Below are 23216 nucleotides of genomic sequence, written 5' to 3'. Positions count from 1 at the left end.
ATCCATTCTGAGCCGTATCGGATTAACCTACTATGGCTGCCATAACGACAGAGTGGCTTAAATAAGAGAAATGCATTTTCTTACAGTTCTGACAGCTCCGGGTCCAAGACAAAGGCATCGGCAGCAACGTGTGTTTTCTTCTGAGGCCTCTTCATTGCTTGTAGATGGCCATCTTCTCCCTGGGCCCTCATATGCTCTTTTCTCTGCCCATGTCTGTGTTCTAATCCCCTCTTCTTATAAGGACCCCAGTCGTATTGGAGTAGGGCCCACCCAAAGAGCTCATTTTCACTTAATCACCTCTTTAAAGGCCTTATCTCCAAATACGGTTACGTTCTGAGGTATTGGGGATTGGGGCTTCAACCTATGAATTTTGGGGGGACACGATTCAGCCTCTAACAGATATGTAGCGGTATTTTGTTGTTTTAAGGTGTATTTCATATGATTACTTGCCGTCCATATATTCTCTTTGGTGAACTGTCTGTTCAGATTTTTTGCCCAATTTTTTATGGAGTTTTTTCTTCCTTCCTTCCTTCCTTTTTTTTTTTTTTTTTTTTTTTTTTTTTTTAAATAGAAAGAGAGGCGGGAGGGACAGAGAGAGAGACAGAGACAGAGAATCCCGATGTGGGGCTCGATCCCACGACCCTGGGATCAAGACCTGAGCTGAAATCAAGAGTTGGACGCTCAACCGACTGCCCCACCCAAGGCGCCCAGGAGTTTTTCCTTTTTTATTGGAAAAGTTTTTACACCTTTACTGAGATAGAATTGACATACAATAAACTGCGCATATTTAAAGCATAGAGTTTGATAAGTTGTAATACGCATATAGACCTGCGAAGCCATCACTACAGTCAGGATTGTTAAGATTCCCATCGCCTAGTTTCTGCCTGCTTCTTCCCCCTTCCTCCCACCTTCGCCTTCTAGTCCTCGTCTCCCCAAGCACCCATTGATCAGCCTGTTACTCTAAGTTAATTTGCCTTTTCTAAAATTTTATTTAAATGGACTCATAGAGTGTGTGTTCTTTTTTTTTTTTTTTTAAAGTTTATTTATTTTGAGAGAGAAATAGAACTCAAGAGTGTGAACAGGGGAGGGGCAGAGAGAGAGAGAGAGAGAGAGGGAGAGAGAGAATCCCAAGCAGGCTCCGCTCCGCACTGTCAGCACAGAGCCTGATGTGGGGCTCGACCCCACAAACTGTGAGATCGTGACCTGAGCCGAAGTCAAGAGTTGGGTGCTTAACTGACTGAGCCACCCAGGCGCCCCTCGTCCACTCAGCTTTTGATGGACGTTTGTTTGTTGTTTCCAGTTTGGGGCTATTACGAAGCCGCTATGAATGTTGGTGTGCATGTCTTTGTAGGGACACGTACATATTTTCATTGCTCCCCGGCAAGTACCTGAGTAGAACAGCTGGGTTATATGACAAGTGAACACACCATTTTTGAAGAAACTGCCACTGTCTTCCAAAGTGGCCACGCCATTTTACACTCCCGCCATTTTACACTCCCGCCATTTTACACTCCCACCTGTGGAATATGAGCGTTCCTTTTGCTCCACACATCCTCGCCAGTACTTAGTATGGGCAGTCTTTTACATATATATATATAAATTTATTAAAAAAAAATTTTTTTTAACTTTTATTTATTTTTGAGACAGAGAGAGACAGAGCATGAATGGGGGAGGGTCAGAGAGAGGAGACACAGAATCTGAAGCAGGCTCCAGGCTCTGAGCTGTCAGCACAGAGCCTGACGTGGGGCTCGAACTCACGGACTGCGAGATCATGACCTGAGCCGAAGTCGGCCGCTTAACCGACTGAGCCACCCAGGCACCCCTATATATATAAATTTAAATGTTTATTTATATTTGATAGAAAGGGACAGTGTGCGACTTGGGGGGGTGGGGCAGAGAGACAGAGACAGAATCCGAAGCAGCCTCCAGGCTTCAAGCTGTCAGCACAGAGCCTGACGTAGGGCTCGAACTCACAAGCCACGAGATCAAGACCTGAGCCGAAGTCGGACGCTTAACCAACTGAGCCACCCAGGCGCCCCGGGCAGTGTTTTTAATTTAACCATCCTAGAGAATGCGAACTGGGTATCTTCCCACCCATTTCCTGGATGGCTAAGGATGTTGAGCATCTTTTCATGTGCTTTCTGTGTGTGTGTGTGTGTGTGTGTGTGTGTGTGTGTGTGTGTGCTGTCTATCCTCAACGTCAAAGTGTCCATTCAAATCCTTTGCTCATTTTTCATCAGGCTATTTATTGACTTTTGAGAATTCTTTATATATTCTGGATATAATCCCGTTATCAGATGTGTGATTCCCAAGTTGTGCTCTTAACAAGGTCCTGCACATGGGGTGCCTGGGTGGCTCAGTCAGTTAAGCATCTGACTTCGGCTCAGGTCATGATCTCGTGGTTTGTGAGTTCGAGCCCCGCATCGGGTTCTGTGCTGACAGCTCGGAACCTGGAGCCTGCTTCAGATTCTGTGTCTCTCCATCTCTCAGCCCCTCCCCTGCTCGTGCTCTGTGTCTCTCTGTCTCTCAATAATAAATAAACGTTAAAAAAAAATAGAACAAAAAAACAAGGTCCTGTACAGACTGAGCTGCAAACCCCAATCACCCAATAATCCTCCCATCTGCCTACAAAGGGCAGTGATAATCATCACCCTCTTTGCCCCCAAAAGGCAAACTGGCTTGGAGAGGGGGAGGCCCCGTGACCTATTGGTGACACAGTAAATATTTGAACTCCAAACCCCAGACTTCACCCACAGGCTCCATCCCGATTTGGGACTGCCATGAGCCTCATCTTCTTGGAAACGCTGAATGTCTCTAAGGATACAGAACCCCCCTGTGTCCTGAGGCCTAAAGAGCAGGAATGAATCAGACAAGGCAAGAGACAAGGGTTCTTTCACAACTGATTTATTTGCTGAACCTTCATGCCGAGCCTTGACAAACATGCAAGAGGATGAATTCGGAGCTTCAGGACCCACCCAGCTCCCTCCCAGGTGTCACAGGATCAAGGCACTTTCCCAACAGCCGGGCAACAGCCGGGGCCCTGCTGACCCCGCCCTGATCTTGACGCAGCTGTAGGCTGAGTACCCACGTGCAGAGGACAGCTCTAAGCGGGCCCAGTCTGGGCCAAAACCCCACCTGAGACTGGCCACACCTCATCTACCCACCCCTGCTTGGATGTCCTGGTAACACAGGTTGAGATGAAGGAGGCCGGGGGCAGGGGGTGGGGGCTCAGCTATCGTTCCCCTCACTCACCCTGAAGCATGTCCCGGGCCCGCCCAGCGGCAGCAAGATGCCCAGCACAGAGCAAGCCGACTCCTCTGATTGGCTGAGTGAGCAGTGGAGGACGCAGGCATGAGGGAGGCCTGACGCTTCTACGGCCCAACAGCAGGTGCTCGGAGCCCCTTCACAGAGCTGGATCTTGGGACCCCTGCCCGGCCAACTGCATTTCTTTGGTTTAGCACCAGCCTGAAGCCAAAGATCAGAACGAGCCTCCCCCACCCTCCAAGCTCTCCAGACTGGCCTAGGTGTGTCTACCGAAGGCCCCCTTTGTGCCAGGTAACTCGTGGGGTGTTCTCCGATCCACAAACACAAATCATCTAAAATGCAAAGCCGCTCTCAAGCATGGTGAACATCCGTCAAGGCCTCCCCTCCCGACTGCGTGGTGCTTAAGAGTTTATAAGGCTGGTTCACATCCAGGCACACACCAACACTTCCATAAGGAGGAGGGCTGGGGGTCCCCACCGTACAGGTGGGGAACGGACGGCTTGGAGGAGGCAACTTGCCCGGTGCCTTCCAGGAGGGGTGGGCAAGAAGAGACGTGGAAGGTCATAGCAGCCGCCTCCCAGCGGGTACTTAGGAAATGGCCATCAAATTCGTGACTCTCACCCTGACCTGAAATTCTTTCGGGGTCAAGATGTAGTTTTAGAGAGGAAATGATGGAGCAAGAATATACTGCTAGAGTTTCCGGCTGGAGCCACTGCCAGGATTCTGTGGGCCTCCCCGCCGAATCAAGCTGGGTCGCTATGGTGGCCTGGCAGAAAGAGAGGGACCCCTCCATTCCCACAAATGCCCCTCAGCCCCATATCTCATTTAACGCCCCCCGCCCCCATCAGCCCTGGAGGGTGGGCTGATGGCCCCAGTTTGTAGACTGGGACGTCAAGGCCCGGAGAGGGGAAAGCTGAGCCCAGGAGGCGCCCACACCAACTCTGAGGGTCCTGGGTCTGGGTCTTCTCCCCGGCACCCCACACGGCCTCTGGGCCACCCACTAATCTGCCTTCTTGGTTTTCTTCTTCCTGGAGCCCTCGCTCAGCTCCTCCTTGGACTTAGCAGGCAGGGCTGAGTGCGGGGAGCCGGGCCCGCCGCCGCCATGGGACCCGCCGTGGGACCCACCATGGTTGTTGTGGTAATGGTCATCCCCCCAGGCAGCCCCAAACAGCACAGGGCAGATGTAACCCTCCAGAACATCAAAAGGGGAGCCATGAGAGTGAGTGGCCGTCAGGAACACCTGAGGTGGGATGGCAGAAGGGCAGGGAGACAGCGAGAGAGACAGAGGGAAACCGAGGCAGAAAGCAAAGTGGGGGGATGGGAGAGGGAAGAGGGGAGAGAAGGTCAGCCAGGTTAAGGTCAGAGGTAGCCCAGACCCCCCCCCCCCCCCCACTCTGGCTTTATGCACCCCCGGGAAGGTGACCAACTATCCCAGGTTTCCCGGGATATGGAACTTCCGGTGTTGAAACCCAGATAGCATCGGGCACACGGAGACAGGTGATCTCCCCCCTTGCCTCCCACCTCGGCTCAGAGAGGAACAGTGCTTGGCCTGAGGTTGCTCACTGCCTTCCCCTTTTCAGTGGCCTATGGGTCCCCTCCCCGCCAGCCAGCCAGCAGCCACGCTCCCCAGACGCATGGGGAAGGCAGGGTGGTCCCTGAAGACCCCCCATGGGTGAGTCAACCCCAACTCAAGGCCTCAGGATCAGACCAGCACCATTCCTGGCCTAGCCTGGGTCCCCTGTATCCTGACTGTGCTTTCCCTGGGTCTCATCCGTCAGCTCTCCACTGCCAAGGCACAAGCTCCCCTCCCCCAACCCCCGATTCTCCAAATGGACTTCGTACACTCCTGCCCCACTCTTAAGCTGGGCCCTCTGCCCAGAAGGCCTTATTCTTCTCACCCAGTCCCCTACCTGCTGGACACTCCTCTTACCAGACCTTCTTCCCACGCACGGACCTCCTGGCACCCCCTTCCCCAGCCCCCTGCCTTAGGGCTGTCCTTTCTGGGACACAAGACTACAAGCCCGAGCTCCCAGCCTGGAAGGTGCGGGCTGGGGTGGGTCAGGGCAGCAAGACTTACCTTACAGGACACCATGAACACGGTGAAGATGAAGGTAAGGCTGGCTTTGGACACGGGGAGCCAGCGGGTCTGCTGCAGGGTGAAGAGTATGGCTCCATACAGGCTGGCCTTTGTGGGGCTGGAGGGGGCAGCCTCAGTTACCGCGAGGCGCCAGCCACGCAGCCCAGGCCTTTTTACCTCTGGCCCCGACCCCGCCTGCCCACTGCCGGCCCCAGCTCACATCCCAGCTTCTCCTGAGCGTGAGGTGGGAAGGGGCCTGCATGGCACGGATACGGTGGTGTCTCCCTGCACAGTAAAGGGTTAACAGGGCCCGGAGAGGTTCTTCTTTCTTAACTTCCTTACGGGATAGGTTTTCAAGACAGACCCGTGACTTCCGGTCCTGATGTCTGTTGTGCACCGCCGTCCTTAATGATGATAATTCTGCCTGGTATTTCCAAAGCACTCGCCCGCCAGGGACCGGTGCTGCGGAATCTATCCGTGTGGTTCCTGGGGGCCCCTCACCCTCAGCTGATGAGGCGGAAAAGGAATCCAAGGGGGGAAACCACCTGCCCACTTGGTTGCAGACAACACAGCTAGCCGTCTGGGTCCCCATTTCCTTGTCGGTGGCCCGAGGGTGGGAATACACTTCCGTGGGGGAGGGGGGGGTGAAATGAGCGAATTCTCTCTTCCAAGGTGTGAAATGGGAAGTAATTGTCATGGGCGTATGGGCAAGCCTTTTAATTTTGTCATATTTAAATTTTTTTAAAATGTTTATTTATTTTTGAGAGAGAGAGAGAGACAGAATGCGAGTGGGTTAGGGGCAGAGAGAGGGGGAGACGCAGAATCCGAAGCAGGCTCCGGGCTCCGAGCTGTCAGCACAGAGCCCGACTCAAGGCTCGAACTCACGAGCTGTGAGATCATGACCTGAGCCGAAGTCAGACGTCAACCGACTGAGCCACCCAGGCGCCCCTAATTTTGTCATATTTTAAATGGCCATGGTTTTTATTTGTTGTCGATTGGGAGAAAATTGAACTAGCCCAAACCAGTTAGGTCTTTTAAAAATGTATAGGTTACAGGGGCCCCTGGTTGGCTCAGTTGGTGGGATGTGTGACTCTTGATCTTGGGGTTGTGAGTTCGAGCTCTGCGTTGGGTGTAGAGATGCCTTAAAAACAAAATCTTAAAATAAAAAGCAATGTATGGGCTACATGCAGCATGAGGCCCTACGCAGAGTCCTGGATGCAGCTGGCTCTGCCCACCTCGTCCCGGCCACACTCCCCATCCACGCTCTGTGCCATACACTCTCCACCAATGCTCTGTACTCCTCACTCCCCATCCATACTCTGTGCCCTGACCCCCCAGAGCTGGGCAGAATCATTTCTCTTTTCTCACTTGACAGGTGGCAGAGGTGCTGGCCTCTGTCCAGAGGTTCCTCCTTTGCCAGAAAACTCCTACTCACTCTTCACAACCCGAGTCAAGTATCTCATCTCCCTGCAGCTCTGCCTGCCCCTCCCCCCTGGGCAGAGCCCTGGTTCCCCGTTTCTGGGTCCCCCAGCCTTGACCTCTGGAAGCTTCTGGAAGACAGAATCGGTGGCTGAGGCTTCCAAGTCACCGGGATTATCCAACCCAGGGTCAGGCCCAAGAGGCACCTGTACATACAGGAAGGATGAGGGGCGGAAATGGGATACTCACAAGGACATGTGCAGGATCTCATTGGTCTCCGGCTTCCAGACCCCTCGGAGCAGCTGCTCAAATTTGGACATGAGGGCGACACCAGAGCCTATGAAGACAGGGTGCCCCTGAATGAGCCTGCCACCTCCAGCTCCCCCATTCTTCTCAGCTGAATTCCCAAGGAAGCAGCTTCTCCAGAGGGACACTGAGCCTGGGGGGTCTGTTCATCAGTTGCAGCAGGGAAACTGAGGCTCAGAGAGGGTCACATGGCATATTCGGAGCAAAACTAGCATGAAGGAATTGAGGTCATATCCCATCTGCAAGGTATGTCTCAGACAAATCTGGGTTGTCTGCCCTGATGCCCTTAGGGAGTCCTGGATCCTGAGCTGTGCATAAAGCTTCCAGAAGCCTCCCCATCCCAGTCTCTCTCCTCCTCAGGGCTCTGAACTCTCAATCTTTCTTAAGCCACTTGCCCTCCAGGAGGCATGCTGTAACTCTAGGGAATTTGTTCTGTAGTATAGGCTTCCTGGAGAGTAAATAAGGAGACCCATAGGCAGACATAAATGATTATCATTCTAGAAGAATCTTTCCATTTACCCCAAATGTATTGGTTAAAGAGGTTGGACTCCTAGAACTACTCCAGGAGTAGCTATGCTAATTGAGGTGCCTAGTATGTACCACTGGACCAGGGGTTCATATGTGGAGTGATTTTGCCCCTAAGGAGGCATTTGGAAATGTCTGGAAACACTTTTGGTTGTTGCAACTGGGGAGGGGGCTGCTACTGGTCAGCAAAGGCCAGGAATGCTGCTCAACATCCTATAAAGCACAAGACAGTCTCCACCTCAGAGCATGATCCGGTCCCATGTGTCAATGGTGTGGAGTATGCTGGAGCTCAGTGGAGGGTGAGTCTAGGCCCCAATATTTTCGCAGTACACACTTTGGTATTAGGGAGCAGGGATGAGGTGTCCAGTGGTGTTAGCACCTGCTTGAGCCTTCTTTCCCTGTCTTCCTTTTACCCCTTGGTCCACCTCTCCAACTATTATTGTCAAATTGTCTACTTCTCCTTTAACTTCTCTCAGTTCGTGCTTTATATATTTTGGTGTTTTTAGGTGCATACATGTTTGTAATTGTTACATCTTCCTCGTGGATCGACCCATCATTATAAAGTACCCCTCTTTATTTTTAGTAGCATTTTTGTTTGTTTGTTTTAAAGTCTGTCTTGGTCTACCTCCTAGCATAGCTAGAGGAGAGGGGAAAGGAGGCCTTCAGAGTAGTTAAGAATGTGGACGGTGAACTCAGAGGACCTAGAGACAGACCTCGCGGCACTCCCTTAGCTGTGTGACCGCGGGCAAGTGATTTCATTTCCTTCCTCAGTGAAAGGGGATGACATTAGACTTCTAAAGCAGGGTCTTAAGGATCAAATGGGGTAAGATGCACAAAGGGCTCAACTCAAACCTGTCCTGGGTCATAAAGTCTTCACTGGGCATCCATGAACACGGACAGGAAACCGAACCACATCTTTTTCATGCCCCTCACTGAAACACAACCTTTCCTTCCATCGTGAAGGGAGGTAGGTAGTGAGCTGAGCAGGATTTGCAAGTCTGTGACTCCATCACCAACAGAATCCACAGATTTATTTCCTTTTCATGTTCCTGTGGTTGTAGATGGTTTCATAATATCGTTTGTGCTGGACAGCACTTCAAAAGGTTGATAATTCCCTATTTGCTAACGAATGGTCTGTTATTGAGTGCCTCAGTAGAGACGTTTAAAATGACTATGCCATACTAAAACTTTGTTTGATGCCTATTTTGAAATAACGGGCCTCTTTTATCATCATATATATTTCATTTTATGCACTTAAAAACATAAAAGGCTTTCCCGGACTCAAAAAGGGCCATGGTGGGGCGCCTGGGTGGCGCAGTCGGTTAAGCGTCCGACTTCAGCCAGGTCACGATCTCGCGGTCCGTGAGTTCGAGCCCCGCGTCAGGCTCTGGGCTGATGGCTCGGAGCCTGGAGCCTGCTTCCGATTCTGTGTCTCCCTCTCTCTCTGCCCCTCCCCCGTTCATGCTCTGTCTCTCTCTGTCCCAAAAATAAATAAAAAACGTTGAAAAAAAAAATTAAAAAAAAAAAAAAAAAAGGGGCCATGGTCCACAAAGGTTAAGAACCCCTATAGTTACAGGGGTGTGATTTCTTCTCCAGGAAGCATTTGGCAACATCTGGAAACACTTCTGGTTGTTACGCTGGCGAGTGCTATTGACTTCTGGTGGGGGAGGCCAGGGATGCTGCTCTACATGTTACAATGCACGGGACAGCACCCCACCCCCCCCCAGAGGGTGATCTGGCACCAAATATCAGAAGTGTTGCAGCTGAGAAAACGTGCTTGAGAGACAGCCGTCACTGTCTCATTGTCCTGTTAATCTTTGACAGCTAAATTCTGGAAGAATTTTCCCATTTACTCTAAAGGTGTTGGCTAAAGACTCCTGCAACAGTCCTGACACCCCTCGGCCTGGACCAGTATCTATGCCGACCTGGGTGCCCGACATGTAGCACACTGAGCAGGGGTGATTTTTCCATCGTTATCATGGTCCTGTTTACCTTTGACCCAGCCGGTGGCAATCATGACGAACCACCCATGGTGGTAGTGGTGGTGGGCGTGATGGATGCCCACGGCGATCTTTCGGACTCTGACTACCTCCTTCATGGCCACAAATATAAGTTTCACAGGTAAGAAGCAGACACACTTGTAAAAGAGGTCCAGGGGGCAGAAGAAAATCAAGTACCTTTGGGGAGAGAATGAGGAGCGTCAGGGGGAGACAGACTGTGGGGGGTCCCTGGGAGGTTGGGTCCAGACCTCCCCTCCCCCCCAGCTTGTTGGGCTCGGGACAGAGCTGGGCAGCGGAGAGCAGTGCGTTCAGGCCCACGGTGGAGATTGTGCTGATGGGTCCTATTTCCCCCAACCTCCCGCCTCCCACCTCCCAGGTGGCTGGGTCACCCCTGCCCCCGGCTCTGCTCTCCCACACCCCACCAGCTTGACAGTGCTTACCAGACGGCCGAGGCCAGCAGGACGCTGGAATTGTTGCTGAAGTAGTCGATCAGGGGCTCCCCGAGGAGCAGATCCGCCAAGATGTAACTCCCGAAGCAGTGCAGCATGGCGCACAGCCAGGACGCCAAGGGATGGCGCCGGGACAGCTCGACTGCTCCTGGGGGGGGGGGGGGGGAAGGGGCCATCACTGGGGCGCCAAGAGCGTGCTTTGTCCCCATGCCCTCTGGTCAGCTTATCCTAATTCAGCTGCCTTTGCAGAGCGCCCGCCCAGTGCCTTGCAGCTCGCCCATTTCAGAGGAAGAACCCAGGCTCAGGGGGGCGGGACACATGCCTGAGGTCACACAGAGGAAAGGCAGAGCTGGGTCGGGCCTCTCTCCTCTGTGCTCAGAGAGGTGGCAATGATTGGTAATGCCAGCTCCCAGTTAGCAGGCAGCTCTAGGTCGCAGACACCGGGTTCACATCTACGTGAAGGACTCCTTCAATCGTCGTTGATACCCACCGCCAAGTGACCACTCTCGTTATCCCCACAAAGAGAGGGAGAGGCGTGGAGATAGAGCCAAGTGCAGAAGGGAACACTTCAATAGGGCTGCTGCTGCCTCGGGCTGATGCCAAGATCCCTACAGGCTCACGCCCGGCCTCTCGGTCTCTCCCTCTTTTTAAATTTTTATTATTGCGGTAAAATATACACGAAATGTACCACTTTCACCATTTTTTAAGTGCACAGCTCAGGGGCATTAGGCACATTCTCACTGTTGGTGCAGCCATCATCACCATCCATCTCCAGGACTTGTTCATCGTCCCCAACTGAAACTCTGTCCCCCTTAAACACTTAACTCCCCGTTCTCTCCCTTCAGCCCCTGGCGTCCACCATTCTACTTTCGGTCTCTGTGATTTTGACCCCTCTAGGGACCCCATGTAGGTGGGATCACACAGTATCTGTCCTTTCGTAGTCTGGCTTATTTTCCTTAGCGTGATGTCCTCAAGGCACGCTCGTGTTGGAGCGCTGCTAGTGTTAGAATTCCTTCTTTTTAAGGTTGAAAAATATCCCATTGAATGGTTAGATCACATTTTGTTTCTTCAACTCATCCATCGATGGACGTCTGAGCCGTTCCCACCTTTTGGCTCTTGTGAATAATGCCGTGAAGAACACGGCATGTACAAATATCTGAGTTCCTGGTTTCAACTCTTGCGGTGACATATCCAGAAGTGGAATTGATGGGTCACATGGTAATTCTATATTAACATTTTTTTTAAGTTTTAAATATTTACTTATTTATTTATTTTGAGAGAGAGAGTAGGGGAGGGCCAGAGAGAGAGAGGGAGAGAGAAAATCCCAGGCAGGCTCCACACTGCCAGCACTGAGCCCAGCATGGGACTCGAACTTACGAACCACGAGTCCATGACCTGAGACAGAATCAAGAGTCAGACGCCCAACGGACTGAGCCACCCAGGCGCCCTATGCTTAATTTTTTGAGGAACTGCCATATTGTTTCCCACAACCGCTGCACGATTTCACATTCCCACCAACAGGGCATGAGGGTTCCACCTTCTCCACATCCTCGCCAACACTTGTTATTTTCTGTTATGAGCTAGTGGCCCGGAAGAAATAAAGACACACAAGCAGAAGGGGCCAAGCACAAATGCCACCTCCTCTAGGAAGGCTTCCTGGCTCTGCTGAGTCGGTCACTCCTGCCTCTGGGCTCCCACAACCTGTGGACTTCATCCTACCATGGGTCTTGGTATTTTACTTGTTTTTTTTTTTTAATTTTTATTTTAACGTTTATTTTTTAAGGAGAGAGAGACAGCGTGTGAGCGGGGGAGGAGCAGAGAGAGAGAGAGAGAGAGAGAGAGACAGAATCGGATGCAGGCTCCAGGCTCTGAGCTGTCAGCACAGAGCCTGACGCGGGGCTCGAACTCACAGACCGCAAGATCATGACCTGAGCCGAAGTCGGACGCTCAACCGACGGAGCCACCCAGGCACCCCAACTTAATTGTGAACACCGACGGGAAGTAGATGAGAGGTTGCCTCGGGCTAGAGGGAATGGGGGAGAATGGAGAGTGACAGTTAAAGGATAGAGGTTTCTTTCGGAGGGGATGGTCGCACAATTCTGTGAATATACTAAAAACCAATGAACGGGATGCTTTAAGTGGGTGAATTGGGTACTATATGAATTAGAGCCCAATAAAGCTGTTATAAAATAAACAACAACGGAAAAAATGTAACTTATTTCGGTTTCTGTAACGGAGGATACACACTCATAAATGATACTAAATTGAGTCTTCCTATGAACCCAAGGCAACAACAACAACAACAACAACAACGAAGGATGGTTCTGCTTAGCGGAGAGGAACAGGAATCCTCTCCCTCAAGAAGATGGCTCAGTGCATCGGCCTGCAACTTTACAAATCAGACAGCAGCGCCCCACCCCAGAGCATCTCGGTTGGCCAGTCTGGGGTGTGGCTGGGCTTACGGATTTTTTGATGCTTCTGGGTGATTCTTATGGGCAGCAATGTTGAACATCACACGGCGACAGAGGAATGAGCTGGCTGATGTCCCGATGTCCTGCAGCCCTGATAAGCCAAGATCTTCTATCCGTGGCTAGGAGGATAGGCTCCCAAGAACAATGGTTTCCAAACTGTGTTCCTAGGAACCCTGAGGATTTGCAGGAGAGACCAAATGGGAACGTTCTGGGTCCTTCACCCCCGTGTCCACCAGAGCATACCTGCATTTACTGCTTCATCTCAGTGTTCAAGACAAGCCTTTTGTTTTGTTTTGTTTTGTTTTGTTTTGTTTTGTTTTGTTTTAAAGCTATCTCTGTGCTGGGGGCACCTGGCTGGCTCAGTTGGAAAACGATGAGACTCTTGATCTCGGGGTTGTGAGTTAGAGCCCCACATCGGGTATAGAGATTGCGTAAAAATAAAACCTTTGGGGTGCCTGGGGGGCTCAGTTAAGTGTCCGACTCTTGATTTCAGCTCAGGACATGATCTCACAGTCCATTAGTTCCAGCCCTGCATATGGCTCTGTGCTGACAGCGTGGAACCTGTTTGGCATTCTCTCTGTCTCTCCCTCTCTACCCCTTCCCCATTTGCATGCTTTCTCTCTGTCTCAGAGTAAATAAATAAACAAAAAAAAAAAAAAGAACTTTAGAAAAAAAAAGCGTATGTCAATACTGCCGAATAAAGTCAGTAGCTGGTGTTCATGGGATTGTACCAGTGTCAGTTTCCTGGTTGGAGTAATGAGCTACCAGTATGCAAGACGATCTCATTGGGGGAAGCTGGGGGAAGGGGACTTGGGAACTCTTCACACGACTTTTGCCACTTCTTACGAGTTTGTAACTTTTTAAAAAATGTGTTTAATTCCCACATTGAAATAGAGGGCAAAGGTCTAGTTCTTAAAAAGTAAGTTTATAAAAACTATCTAGGGGAATAGGATTAATGCCTCTGAATCAAATCCTTACACTTTGTATTACGTAAAGTCTTTAGAATCTTTATAAACAGGTTCTATCATTATGTCAAATTATTTTGTTTGTTTTAAGTAATCTCTATGCCCAATGCGGGGCTCGAACTCACAGCCCCGAGATCAAGAGTTGTATGCTCTACTGACTGAGCCAGCCAGGTGCCCCCTATCTTCATGTTAACATCGTCATAATCTTCTGTAGCCACACCCCAGAGTTGCAACCTGGTGTTTCCCGCTGTGACAACTATCGATTTCTTCCCTCCCCCACCAGTTTCATTTTCCAGAGAATGCTTTTCGGATTAAGCCGTAAGGCACAGACACTTAGCTCTCATGGCCAGAGCAGGTACCAAAGACTCCCCTTAAATGACTTACTTGAATCCAGTGACAACTCTACTCAACGTGGATGTGAAATGACAAGGTTACATGTGATCTGTTAATCAAAAGACTAATCAAAATAAATGATCCCAGGTTTGGCTTGTTGTTGTTGTTTTTTTTTAAGGTTACTTTGTTTCTAGAAATTGGATGCCTCTTGTCTCTAAGTTGTCAAATCTGAATGCACATGCACTACGTCTGAAGCTATTGACATCAATACCTATGCATACGGTCGATACACTCAAAACATTGATTCGGTCTTAGTCCTTCGTTGAATACAGGGACCTCATCAGTCTTACCTGCTGCTGCCCCCCGCCCCCGCCACCGTGCGTGGCACTGTGCCTGACACATAGTAGCTGCCCAATAAATAGTTGTGAGAGAATGAACTCCTGCCCTCACAGAGCTTACATTCTTGCAAATGCGGGCAGAACAGCTCGGAGGCATTGAGGTTGGGTTTGCGCACTTTGGGATGCACCGTATGAAAACCTCCCCTGCTCCATCTATTTGTGGAGTTACTATTTTGTCCCAGGCAACTGTAAGCCTTGACTCTATCCTGGAGAGCTTTTAATCACGCATAACAGAGGGATCAATATCCCCACTTGCAGCGAGTTATATGGGGGACCAGTGTCCCCCTGCCCACAATTCATGTCTGCCGGAACCTCAGAATGTGACCTTATTTGGAATAGGGTCAGTGTAGGGTTTTCATTCCAAGAAACATGAAGTCCAATCCCTTCTGTAGAAGGAGCTGCCTTCTTAGCTTGGTCAACTTTATAGAGAAGTGGGGGGGGGGGGGCTAGGAGTATGTGCCCCCGCTCCAGAGGGAAAAAAAGCCCCAGTTTCCCTCCATACACACAGTTGGGAGAATCTATAGGCAACACCACCTTGGAGGCAGTTTGGCAACACTGAGGAAATCTGAGGCTGTGCGTTGCCCGTGTCTCAGCAATTCTGCTCCTCACGGCTGACTCAAAAGAAACTAGCAAAGGAGACCGGGGTGGGGGTCAGGGGGAGGATTCCACCGCCACACTGTTATAGGACAAAAGTACTTATCTCTTAGTGAGGGGTGGAGACTCACACAAAATGGGTTACCACAGAGCCGCTATTTAAAAGTGAACTAGATCGGGGCGCCTGGGGGGGCTCAGTCGGTCAAGCGTCTGACTTCGGCTCAGGTCACCATCTCAAGGGTCCCTGAGTTCAGGCCCCGCATCGGGCTCTGTGCTGACAGCTCAGAGCCCGGAGCCTGCTTCCGATTCTGTGTCTCCCTCTCTCTCTGCCTCTCCCCTGCTCGTGCTCAGTCTCTCTCTCAAAAATAAAGATTAAAAAAATTTTTTAGTAAAAAATAAATAAGTAAAAGTGAATTAGATCTATAGCCCTGGGAACAAAATCCCTTCTGGTTGAGAACCACCACTCTAGATAAATCCACGTGGATAAATCCCGTACGGTTATTACTGAGTAAAAACGTTAGGTTGCAAGAGGATACATTTATGTATATGTTAAGTATATATTTGAAACAACATACTCCATGTAGTTTAGAGACACATACACGGCAGAGAAGGTGTAAATACAGGCGTGGGAACAATACGAGCCAATTTTAGGGTGGCGGTCACATCTAGAGAAGGAGGGACGGGGAAGGGACAGGGTTGGCTGGGTCTCTATTTATTTATTAAAAAAATCATCTGAGGGGCACCTGGGTGGCTCTTTCGGTAGAGCGTCCGACTTCTGCTCAGTCCATGATCTCATGATTCGTGGGTTCGAGCCCCGCATCGGGCTCACGGCTGTCAGCGTGGAGCCGGCTTCGGATACTCTGTCCCCCTAGCTCTCTGCCCCTCCCCCACAGTGCTCTCTATCTCAAAAATAAATGAGCATAGGAAAAAAAAAGTATTTAAAAAATAATAATAAAAATAAAAAATATCTGAAGCAAATCTATGTTCACATCCGTTAAATCTGTGTAGAGGGAAGAGCGGTATCTGTGATATTTATTCTATGTGTATGAAATCTTTAATCACCAAAATGGGTGAAAACAAGAGTCTCCTGGAAAGCTGATAAGCAGGAGGGCTATGGGGTACTCATCCGCCTTATCACACTGGGGTCCACACTCTGTACTGAGCCCCCTCGCTACCTGTCCCCTCTCTGATGGCCATGACCAGGGGGCCAGGAACCAGGGAAGTCTTGGGTGGGCAGGGGGATCCTGTTCCTCCAGGAACAGGAGGTCTTGGGCGGGCAGTGGGGCGCCAGGCTACATCCTATCTGCAAGAACCCAACAAATTTCCGGAAGGCTCTTAAAAAAATCATGCTCACAGCAGCACTGTTCACAACTGCCAGAGGGTAGAAACGACCCAAGTGTCCACCAATAGATGAATGGATAAACAGAATGTGATCGAGCCACACAATGAAATGTGATTCAGCCTTAAAGAGAAGTGAAGTCCTACAACGTGAACAAATCTTGAAGACGTGCTAAGTGAGAGAAGCCAGACACAAAAGGTCACATGGTGTATGATGTCATCTATAGGAAATGTCCAGAAAAGGCAAATCCATAGAAACAGACAGCAGGTTACTGGTTGCCAAGGGCTGGGGGCTGGGGGGAAGGGGGAAACGGGGAGTGACTCTCCATGGGTATGGGGCTTCCTTTTGGGGTGAGGAAAGTGTTCTGAACTTAAATATTCCATATAGGTGGAATCATATCACATAGCCCTTTACCTCTGGCTTTCACTGAGTGCAATATTTTCAAGGGTAATATTCGTCTTTCTCTGCTGTGAGGTATTCCATGATAGGAACAGATCACAAGGTATTTATCCATTCTCTTTTTTTATTAAAAAATTGTTTTTTAATGTTTGTTTACTTATGAAAAAGAGAGAGAGCACAAGTCGGGGAGGGACAGAGAGAGAGGGAGACACAGAATCGGAAGCAGGCTCCAGGTTCTGAGCTGTCAGCACAGAGCCCGATGCGGGGCTCGAACACACAAGCCATGTGATCACGACCTGAGCCGAAGTCAGATGCTTAACCGACTGAGCCACCCAGGCACCCTGTCTATTCTCTTGTACAAACTACATTTTATAATCAGGAAACCTGCCTGATAAAAGTTGTTTGAGAGGAAGTCCTAAACACACTCCCCTTTCTCTTTGGTCCCCCCCACCAACTAACCAGGTGACCTTGGACAGACCATTTTTGCTCTGTGTCTGGCTCCTTCTATCAGGTGTGAACCCCAATCCCCTCTTTGCCCAGCTCCTAACAAGGGCTGGCATCGAATTTTCCCTCCTCACCCTGGGATTACAAGCCCAGGGTGCATCTTCTCCCCACCCTCAGGGTCGTCCTAAGTCTTAGCATTTACAAAGGTCCTACAGTATGAAGCAGAATGTTCTTTCCTCTTCTTTGGGGCGTCTATTTAAAATGTGGCCAGCTGAGAGTTAATCCTTCGGAGCAACTGGTGGGTCCCACAGGAGCCGGGTCAGGTGAGGCACCCATGTTTTGCAGAAATGGATACCTCTGCATCTAAAAATAACCCTGAGGGGTTGAATTCTTTCCAGGGTCATTCTTGTGCCCTCTGGGACCATCCCAGGGACTGAGGCCAGGGAGTGGGGGAAGGGGCTTTTGTGGGAGTAAAGCAGGCTCCCGTGGGTGACTCCTGGTAGAAAAGTCACAGGCCCACGGTGGCCTCGGGCAAATAACTGCCTCCCACTAGCCTCCGCTTCCTCTGCTTTCAAAAGAAGAGAATGAGAGCACCCCCTCCTCAAGTTGTGATGATTCAATGCGACGTGCACGATTATCAACACGCTTCTCAGCGCTATCAACCTTAGTGATCTCAGGAGGAGTCTCCCCATTGCCACAGACGAGAAGACCGAGGCTGATGGGGGATGGGCCTGCCCTGAAGATCCACGGCAAGGTGGTGGCCGAGAACCTTCTCCCGGGGGCTCTTTCCCTTTGCCAGACTCCTTCCTGGCTTCTCTTGCTGGGTTTTGGGGCGGCATCAGGATCCAGGAGAATGTGGGTTGCAATCCCAGGTTTGCCACCAAAGCGTTCCCCTCTCGCTGGGTGAGCCCAGGCTAGTCACTCCTCTCCTCGGGCCTCAGCTGGTGTATTTGTGTATAACGGGTGGTGCTGGCTAGAGTGACCAACCACTCCGGGGTGGCCCGGGACCGAGGACCTCCTGGGACATGGGACTTCTGATGCTTGTCTTAATTGAACCTGGGCGAGGTGGTCACCCCAGTGCTCTTACTCATTTCAAAGGGCGCCAGTGAGGACAAAAAGAAATTATTGCTTAGTGCTTAGCAATTATGCAAGAGTTATTCCTGGAACTGGATCTGAAATGGAAAGTACCTGTGGGTGGAAATTTTAGCTGATGGATTTATAAAAATCGGCTCTGCCTGAGGAGGGAGGAGGAAGCTCCCCTCAGGTTCCTCATTCTGGCCTGGGGTGGGCAGCACAACATTCCCTCTCCGGGGGTCAGTGTCCCGTCTGTGGATGGCAGGGAAGCACTAGAAGGTTCCACGGGGTGCTCTCAGCTCTGCCGTGGCTCTGTGCTATTTAGTCTGAGGTCTAAACGTAAGAGATGTATTTACAGAGACTCTCAGTGACTTTAGGGCAAGTCTTCCCCTGAGCCTTTGAGTTCAGCCACCTGCCTTGGTTTCTTTCCCTGTGAGAGACAGCGGCCCTCTGCCCTGGAAAAACTTACAGTTTGTGCCAGAGGTCCCAAAACAGGGGTCGAGGAGCCGTCTCTTTAGCCCCACAGCATTTTAGAAAATGTTCAAACTGCAACAAAGACATCTTTCAGTAGGTGAATAATGACACTATGGTGCACACACACCATGGGATCTTACTTGGCGATAAACAGGAATGAGCTCTCAAGCCACGAAAACACATGGAAGAGACTTAAATGCATGTTGCTATAGGGGAAAGAAGCCAGTCTGAAATGGCTATACACTGCACGATCCGAATTCTATGACAGTCTGCAGAAGGCAAAACCATGGAGACAGTAAAAAGATCAGTGGTTGCCAGGGGCTTGGGGGAGGGGGCAGGATGATTACGTGGGGCTTGGCGGATTTTTAGGTTAGTGAAACTATCTCTATACTATAATGGTGGATATGCGTTAGGCATGTGTCAAAATCCACAACATGTACAACACAAAGTAACCCTAATGTAAACTATAGACCGTGGTTGATAAGATGTACAGTGATGATAATAACGATGTGGATAAATGAGGTTGGTTTGTTGATTGTAACAAATGTATCCCTCTGTGCAGAATGTTGTTGGTGGCGGAGGTCAGAGAGTAGATGGAAACTGTACTTTCAGCTTCATTTTGCTGTGGATCTAAAACTGTTCTAGAGGGGCGCCTGGGTGGCTCAGTAGGTTAAGCGTCCGACTTCGGTTCAGGTCATGATCTCACGGTCTGTGAGTTCGAGCCCTGTGTCGGGCTCTGTGCTGACTGCTCAGAGCCTGGAGCCTGTTTCAGATTCTGTGTCTCCCTCTCTCTCTGACCCTCCCCCATTCATGCTCTGTCTCTCTCTGTCTCAAAAATAAATAAACGTTAAAAAAATTTGTTTTAAATAAAACTGTTCTAGAAAAAAGTCTATTGGTCTGGAAGGTTCTTTGGATAAGTCAAGGCTTAAAGTATCCAGGACTCATTCATTCATCATTCAATCGTTTGGTCATGCAGCCAACATCCACTGCTTCCTCTTCTCTTCCCGTAGAGAGCTGGGGGTCCTGGAGGTGAGAGACCTGGTCCCCCCTGCCCCTACTGAGAAGCTCCAGGTCTAATAAGGAGATCCTGCCTCTTTTTGCCCATCACTTTTTAAATATTATGTAGATTTTGATTCAGCAGGTCTGGGGTGAGGGGGAGTGGTGCCTGGCATTCTGCATTTCTTAACCAGCTCCCAGGGGACATAGATGCTGTTCACCTGAGGACCACACTCTGAGCTTTGTCCTCATTCAGGCTTCTCATGAAAGCCTGACCTGGAAAATGCCTGCCTCCCAGGAAACACATCCTCCCACGGCCTTACAAATGATGGTAACTACCTCTCACAAGTGCCTTAGACCCTACTACTGACAAAGGTCTCAATAGATTTTCACAACAGCCAGGCAGAAGAGTCCAGGATTACGTTCCAATGAGCCTATTTCATAGATGAGTGAGCTGAAGAAGCTCTCGGAGGCGCAGTAACCAGCCCGGTGTTTCCTCAGTGGTAGAGGCAGAACTGACTCCTAATTCAGAGATTTTTTTTTTTTTCCTAAAAGCCAGCTTGGCTGTCGGCTTCACGGGTGTGCTACCTGTGCAACTGCCCAGGACCCTGTGCTCAGAGGGGCCTCCCATTCAGTTTAGTGTTCTGCTGTCACTGTCTTGAGATTCTTAAGTTCTAAATGAGGGGCCCCGACAATTCTACAGCTGGTTCTGCAATCAGCACACAGATACTGAGAAGAAAGCTTTATAGAGGCTCGGCAGGAACACCAAACTGGAGGGCTAACAGCTAAGTCCAAGTCCGACACCTCCCTTTTCTAAGGGGAAGCAATCGTAGTGATTTCCGGGGTCAGGCAGACCTGAGTTTGAATCCCAAGGTTGTCATCTACCAGCCCTGGGACCACAGGCTCATTGCATTATGTAAATTACCTTAGTCACTATTTCCTATTTCCCCAGTTACAAATGGGGATATTCTGATTCGGTTTATCTGGGGGTGGAGATGAGATGGGGCCTTAAGAGGCCCCAGGAGCCTCTGATAAGCGGCTAGGGTTCAGAACCACTGAACCTTCCCAACCTTCAGGAACCTTCAGGCTCTAGTGTCTCTAGTTCAGATGATTCACTGTGTGACTGGCAGAAACATCTCGACCCCTCTTGCAAGCTCCTGGCCAGCCTGAAGACCTCTTTCTTCCAGACGCTTGTGTCTTACGTTGCTAACGGGGTTCCTGCCCTCCATGGTTTTAGATAGCCCAAGGTGTGCTAGGTTCCATACTTGCCCAGGGGCCTGGCCTGAGCCACCAAAAATTCGTCCTGGACAGGAAATACAGCTCTGTGTTCACGCTAAGACAATACAAAGCTTATTTTGCTTTGCAAAGTAACTGGTCTCCAGAAAAGCTTTTAAAGAATAGGCTTTAGCTTGTGGGTGGACAAAAATAAAATGGAATAAAAACAGTTGGCAAGCAGACTATGATCCCATTTGCATAAAATCATGTTTCTACATCTCTACAGGGTTATAAATGCATAGAAGAGAGGTCTGGAAGGGTCGACAACACATTAACTGTAATTATCTCTTTCTCCTTTGCATTTCTCAGCTTGATTTTTAAATATACAGAAGCACCTATTTTTATCGTCTGAAAAAAAAAAAAAAAGCTATTTCTATTCTGCCAGAAAAATATAGGAGTGATTTCATCTAAGTGGGAGAAAGTTTCGGGATGATTGATCCCTTTTCTAAGGCTAAATTCTCAACTCCCTTTCCTTTGCTGGCGTGCTATAATAGTTATAACACCGGGAGATGAACAAGAAACATTGGGTGAGCCTTGTATAAAAATAGAACACATTCTAAGGAGGCTATTTACCATCACTTAACAAATGTTTTCAAAAGACCCAAGAAGCAGAGTCTTTCTTCTCTCCTGCGATTCTCCACGGGGGTCTGGAGCTGGCGGGGGTAGCTAACCCCGAATCACCCTGCCCTAGGGCCGGTTCTGCTCAGTCAGTGTAAGGATAGGAGCCAGGGCTGAAAGAATTCCTGCCGGGAGAGGAGACCCAGCTTCGCCCGGCCGGAGGAGGAGGGGAGATTGCCCGAGGGCCGCAGCGGAGAGGGGGCGCCGGTGTCACTTTCTCAGAACCGGATTACTGCCCCCAGCACGGCCGGCCCTTATATAGACACTCAGCAGCCGCTCGGGCTCCGCGCGCCAAGGGCAAGAGGGGAGGTCAAGGCTGCGGCCGGCCAGGACATCTGGACTGGCCCGCAGCGCCGACCCCCGCCTGCGCCCTCACCAAGACCTACGCCGCTTGCGCAAGTTCTTAGGACCATGCCAGGATCCCTGACCTGCTCTCCCAGCCCCCTCCCAAGCACCTGTTCCCCCTCCTCTGAACAATCACGTTCCTCTTCTGCCCTTCAGCCCGTATCTGCTTCCTCTCCCCCAGCCTCACAATCCCGGGGGCTTCTCTCCTTGCTCTCCCTCTTGTCTCCCACCCCCCCTTCCGCCCACCCCATGTGGAAGAACCGCATGATCCCGGCACCTGCTGCTCCCCGGAACCAGTCCCTCGGACTGTCCCCCCAGGATCTAGGGCATCCCCCGCCTCGGACCCGCAGGTTTACCCCCGCCCCCCGCCCCCTCCCCGCGATGCCAGCCCCCGCGGGCTCCTGGCCCTGGCTCACCTGGCTCATACTTGAGGTAGAGAATGGAGACGATGAAGTAGCTGAGGTCGAAGACCGGGAAGAGCGGCACCCGCGAGAAGCTGAGCGCCAGCTCGCCTAGGCTCAGCGCCGAGAGCAGCTCCATGGCGCCCGCCGGGTCCCACCCCAGCCCCCGGCCCAGTAAGTCCCGCAGCCCGCGGCCCGGCAACTGCGCCCCCGCCGCTGGACCCGCCCCCGCCCGCCAGGCGCCGCCCCCAACCCGGCCCCCGCGGGAGAGGAGGGACGGCCCCAGGCCCCGGGGCGGGTGGTGGGGCCTTTCTGTCCCTTGAAGCCTAGTCGGGTGTCCGCTACTCCGTCCCTCGGGCCATCGCGACCCCATTCAGCCCAGCGAGGCGGGGTGCAGGGGTCCCTGTGGTGTGCGTTGGACAGGGTAGCCGTCCCTGGCGGGGGGGGGGGGGGGGGTCCTTCCAGCGCGGAGCCCACCCAGGCGGGACGGATCAGTTAGGACCCTGTCCCGGTGGGACTCGATTAGGATCCATGTCCTCTTTGGAGCCTTTGGATCGGGACCAGCACCCTCTGTGGGGCCCGACCAGTTGTGAACCCCATCTTCCCGTATCCCAGAGGGTCAAGACCCCAATTGTCTGTGGAGCTGTCATGACCCTAATCCTCTATGGGGCTCTGTAAGTTACGATCTCCATTCCTCACGGGGATCCCTGTTCTCCGAAGGGACAGCTCTGTTGGGACCTCCTCCCTCCCCCCCACTCCCCCGTAGCGCCAGCCTAGTGGGGATCCCCGCCTTCCACTGGGGCCCAGGAGGAAGCCCCCCCCCCCCCGCCCCGCCCCGGGCATCGGTGCCTAGAGCCCACTGCATCAGGACCCATTCGCCTGTGCATCTCAGTGGTCAGAAGGCCCGGTTTCTCCAGAAGCCGCATCGGAGACCCCAGCCCAGAAAATAAAGCTACTGCACTAATTTTCCTGCGCGCTGGGGGCCTCACTCCAGCGCGGCACGCCTCCAGTGCGTAACCTAATACTGCCGCGGGTGACTCCGCCCCGGGT

General features: G+C 51.2%; 1 protein-coding gene across 1 annotated transcript; it reads right to left on the bottom strand.

The window, feature by feature from the left end:
• Window positions 1–2642: 2642 nt before the first annotated feature.
• TMEM38A (transmembrane protein 38A) lies at window positions 2643–22358 on the bottom strand. The gene is made up of 6 exons (XM_042928812.1): window positions 22182–22358; window positions 10032–10188; window positions 9584–9768; window positions 7010–7097; window positions 5342–5459; window positions 2643–4504 (listed from the first exon to the last, which is right to left on the bottom strand). The coding sequence occupies exons 1-6, from the start codon at window positions 22303–22305 to the stop codon at window positions 4265–4267; spliced, it is 912 nt and encodes a 303-aa protein (XP_042784746.1). The 5' UTR covers window positions 22306–22358; the 3' UTR covers window positions 2643–4264.
• Between the last annotated feature and the right edge of the window lie 858 nt (window positions 22359–23216).

The sequence above is a fragment of the Panthera leo genome, chromosome A2 (genome assembly GCF_018350215.1).
Source record: "Panthera leo isolate Ple1 chromosome A2, P.leo_Ple1_pat1.1, whole genome shotgun sequence".
NCBI lineage: Eukaryota > Metazoa > Chordata > Mammalia > Carnivora > Felidae > Panthera > Panthera leo.
This window is presented reverse-complemented; position numbering and strand designations above follow the sequence as displayed.

Excerpts from the sequence above, each read along its gene's own strand:
- TMEM38A (XM_042928812.1), bottom strand. The coding sequence starts at position 22,305 with ATGGAGCTGCTCTCGGCGCTGAGCCTAGGCGAGCTGGCGCTCAGCTTC. Across the intron at positions 10,189-22,181 it reads CTACCTCAAGTATGAGCCAG|GAGCAGTCGAGCTGTCCCGG; the intron begins GTGAGCCAGGGC and ends CCCCCCCCCCAG. Across the intron at positions 7,098-9,583 it reads TGCCACCGGCTGGGTCAAAG|GCTCTGGTGTCGCCCTCATG; the intron begins GTAAACAGGACC and ends CTGTCTTCATAG.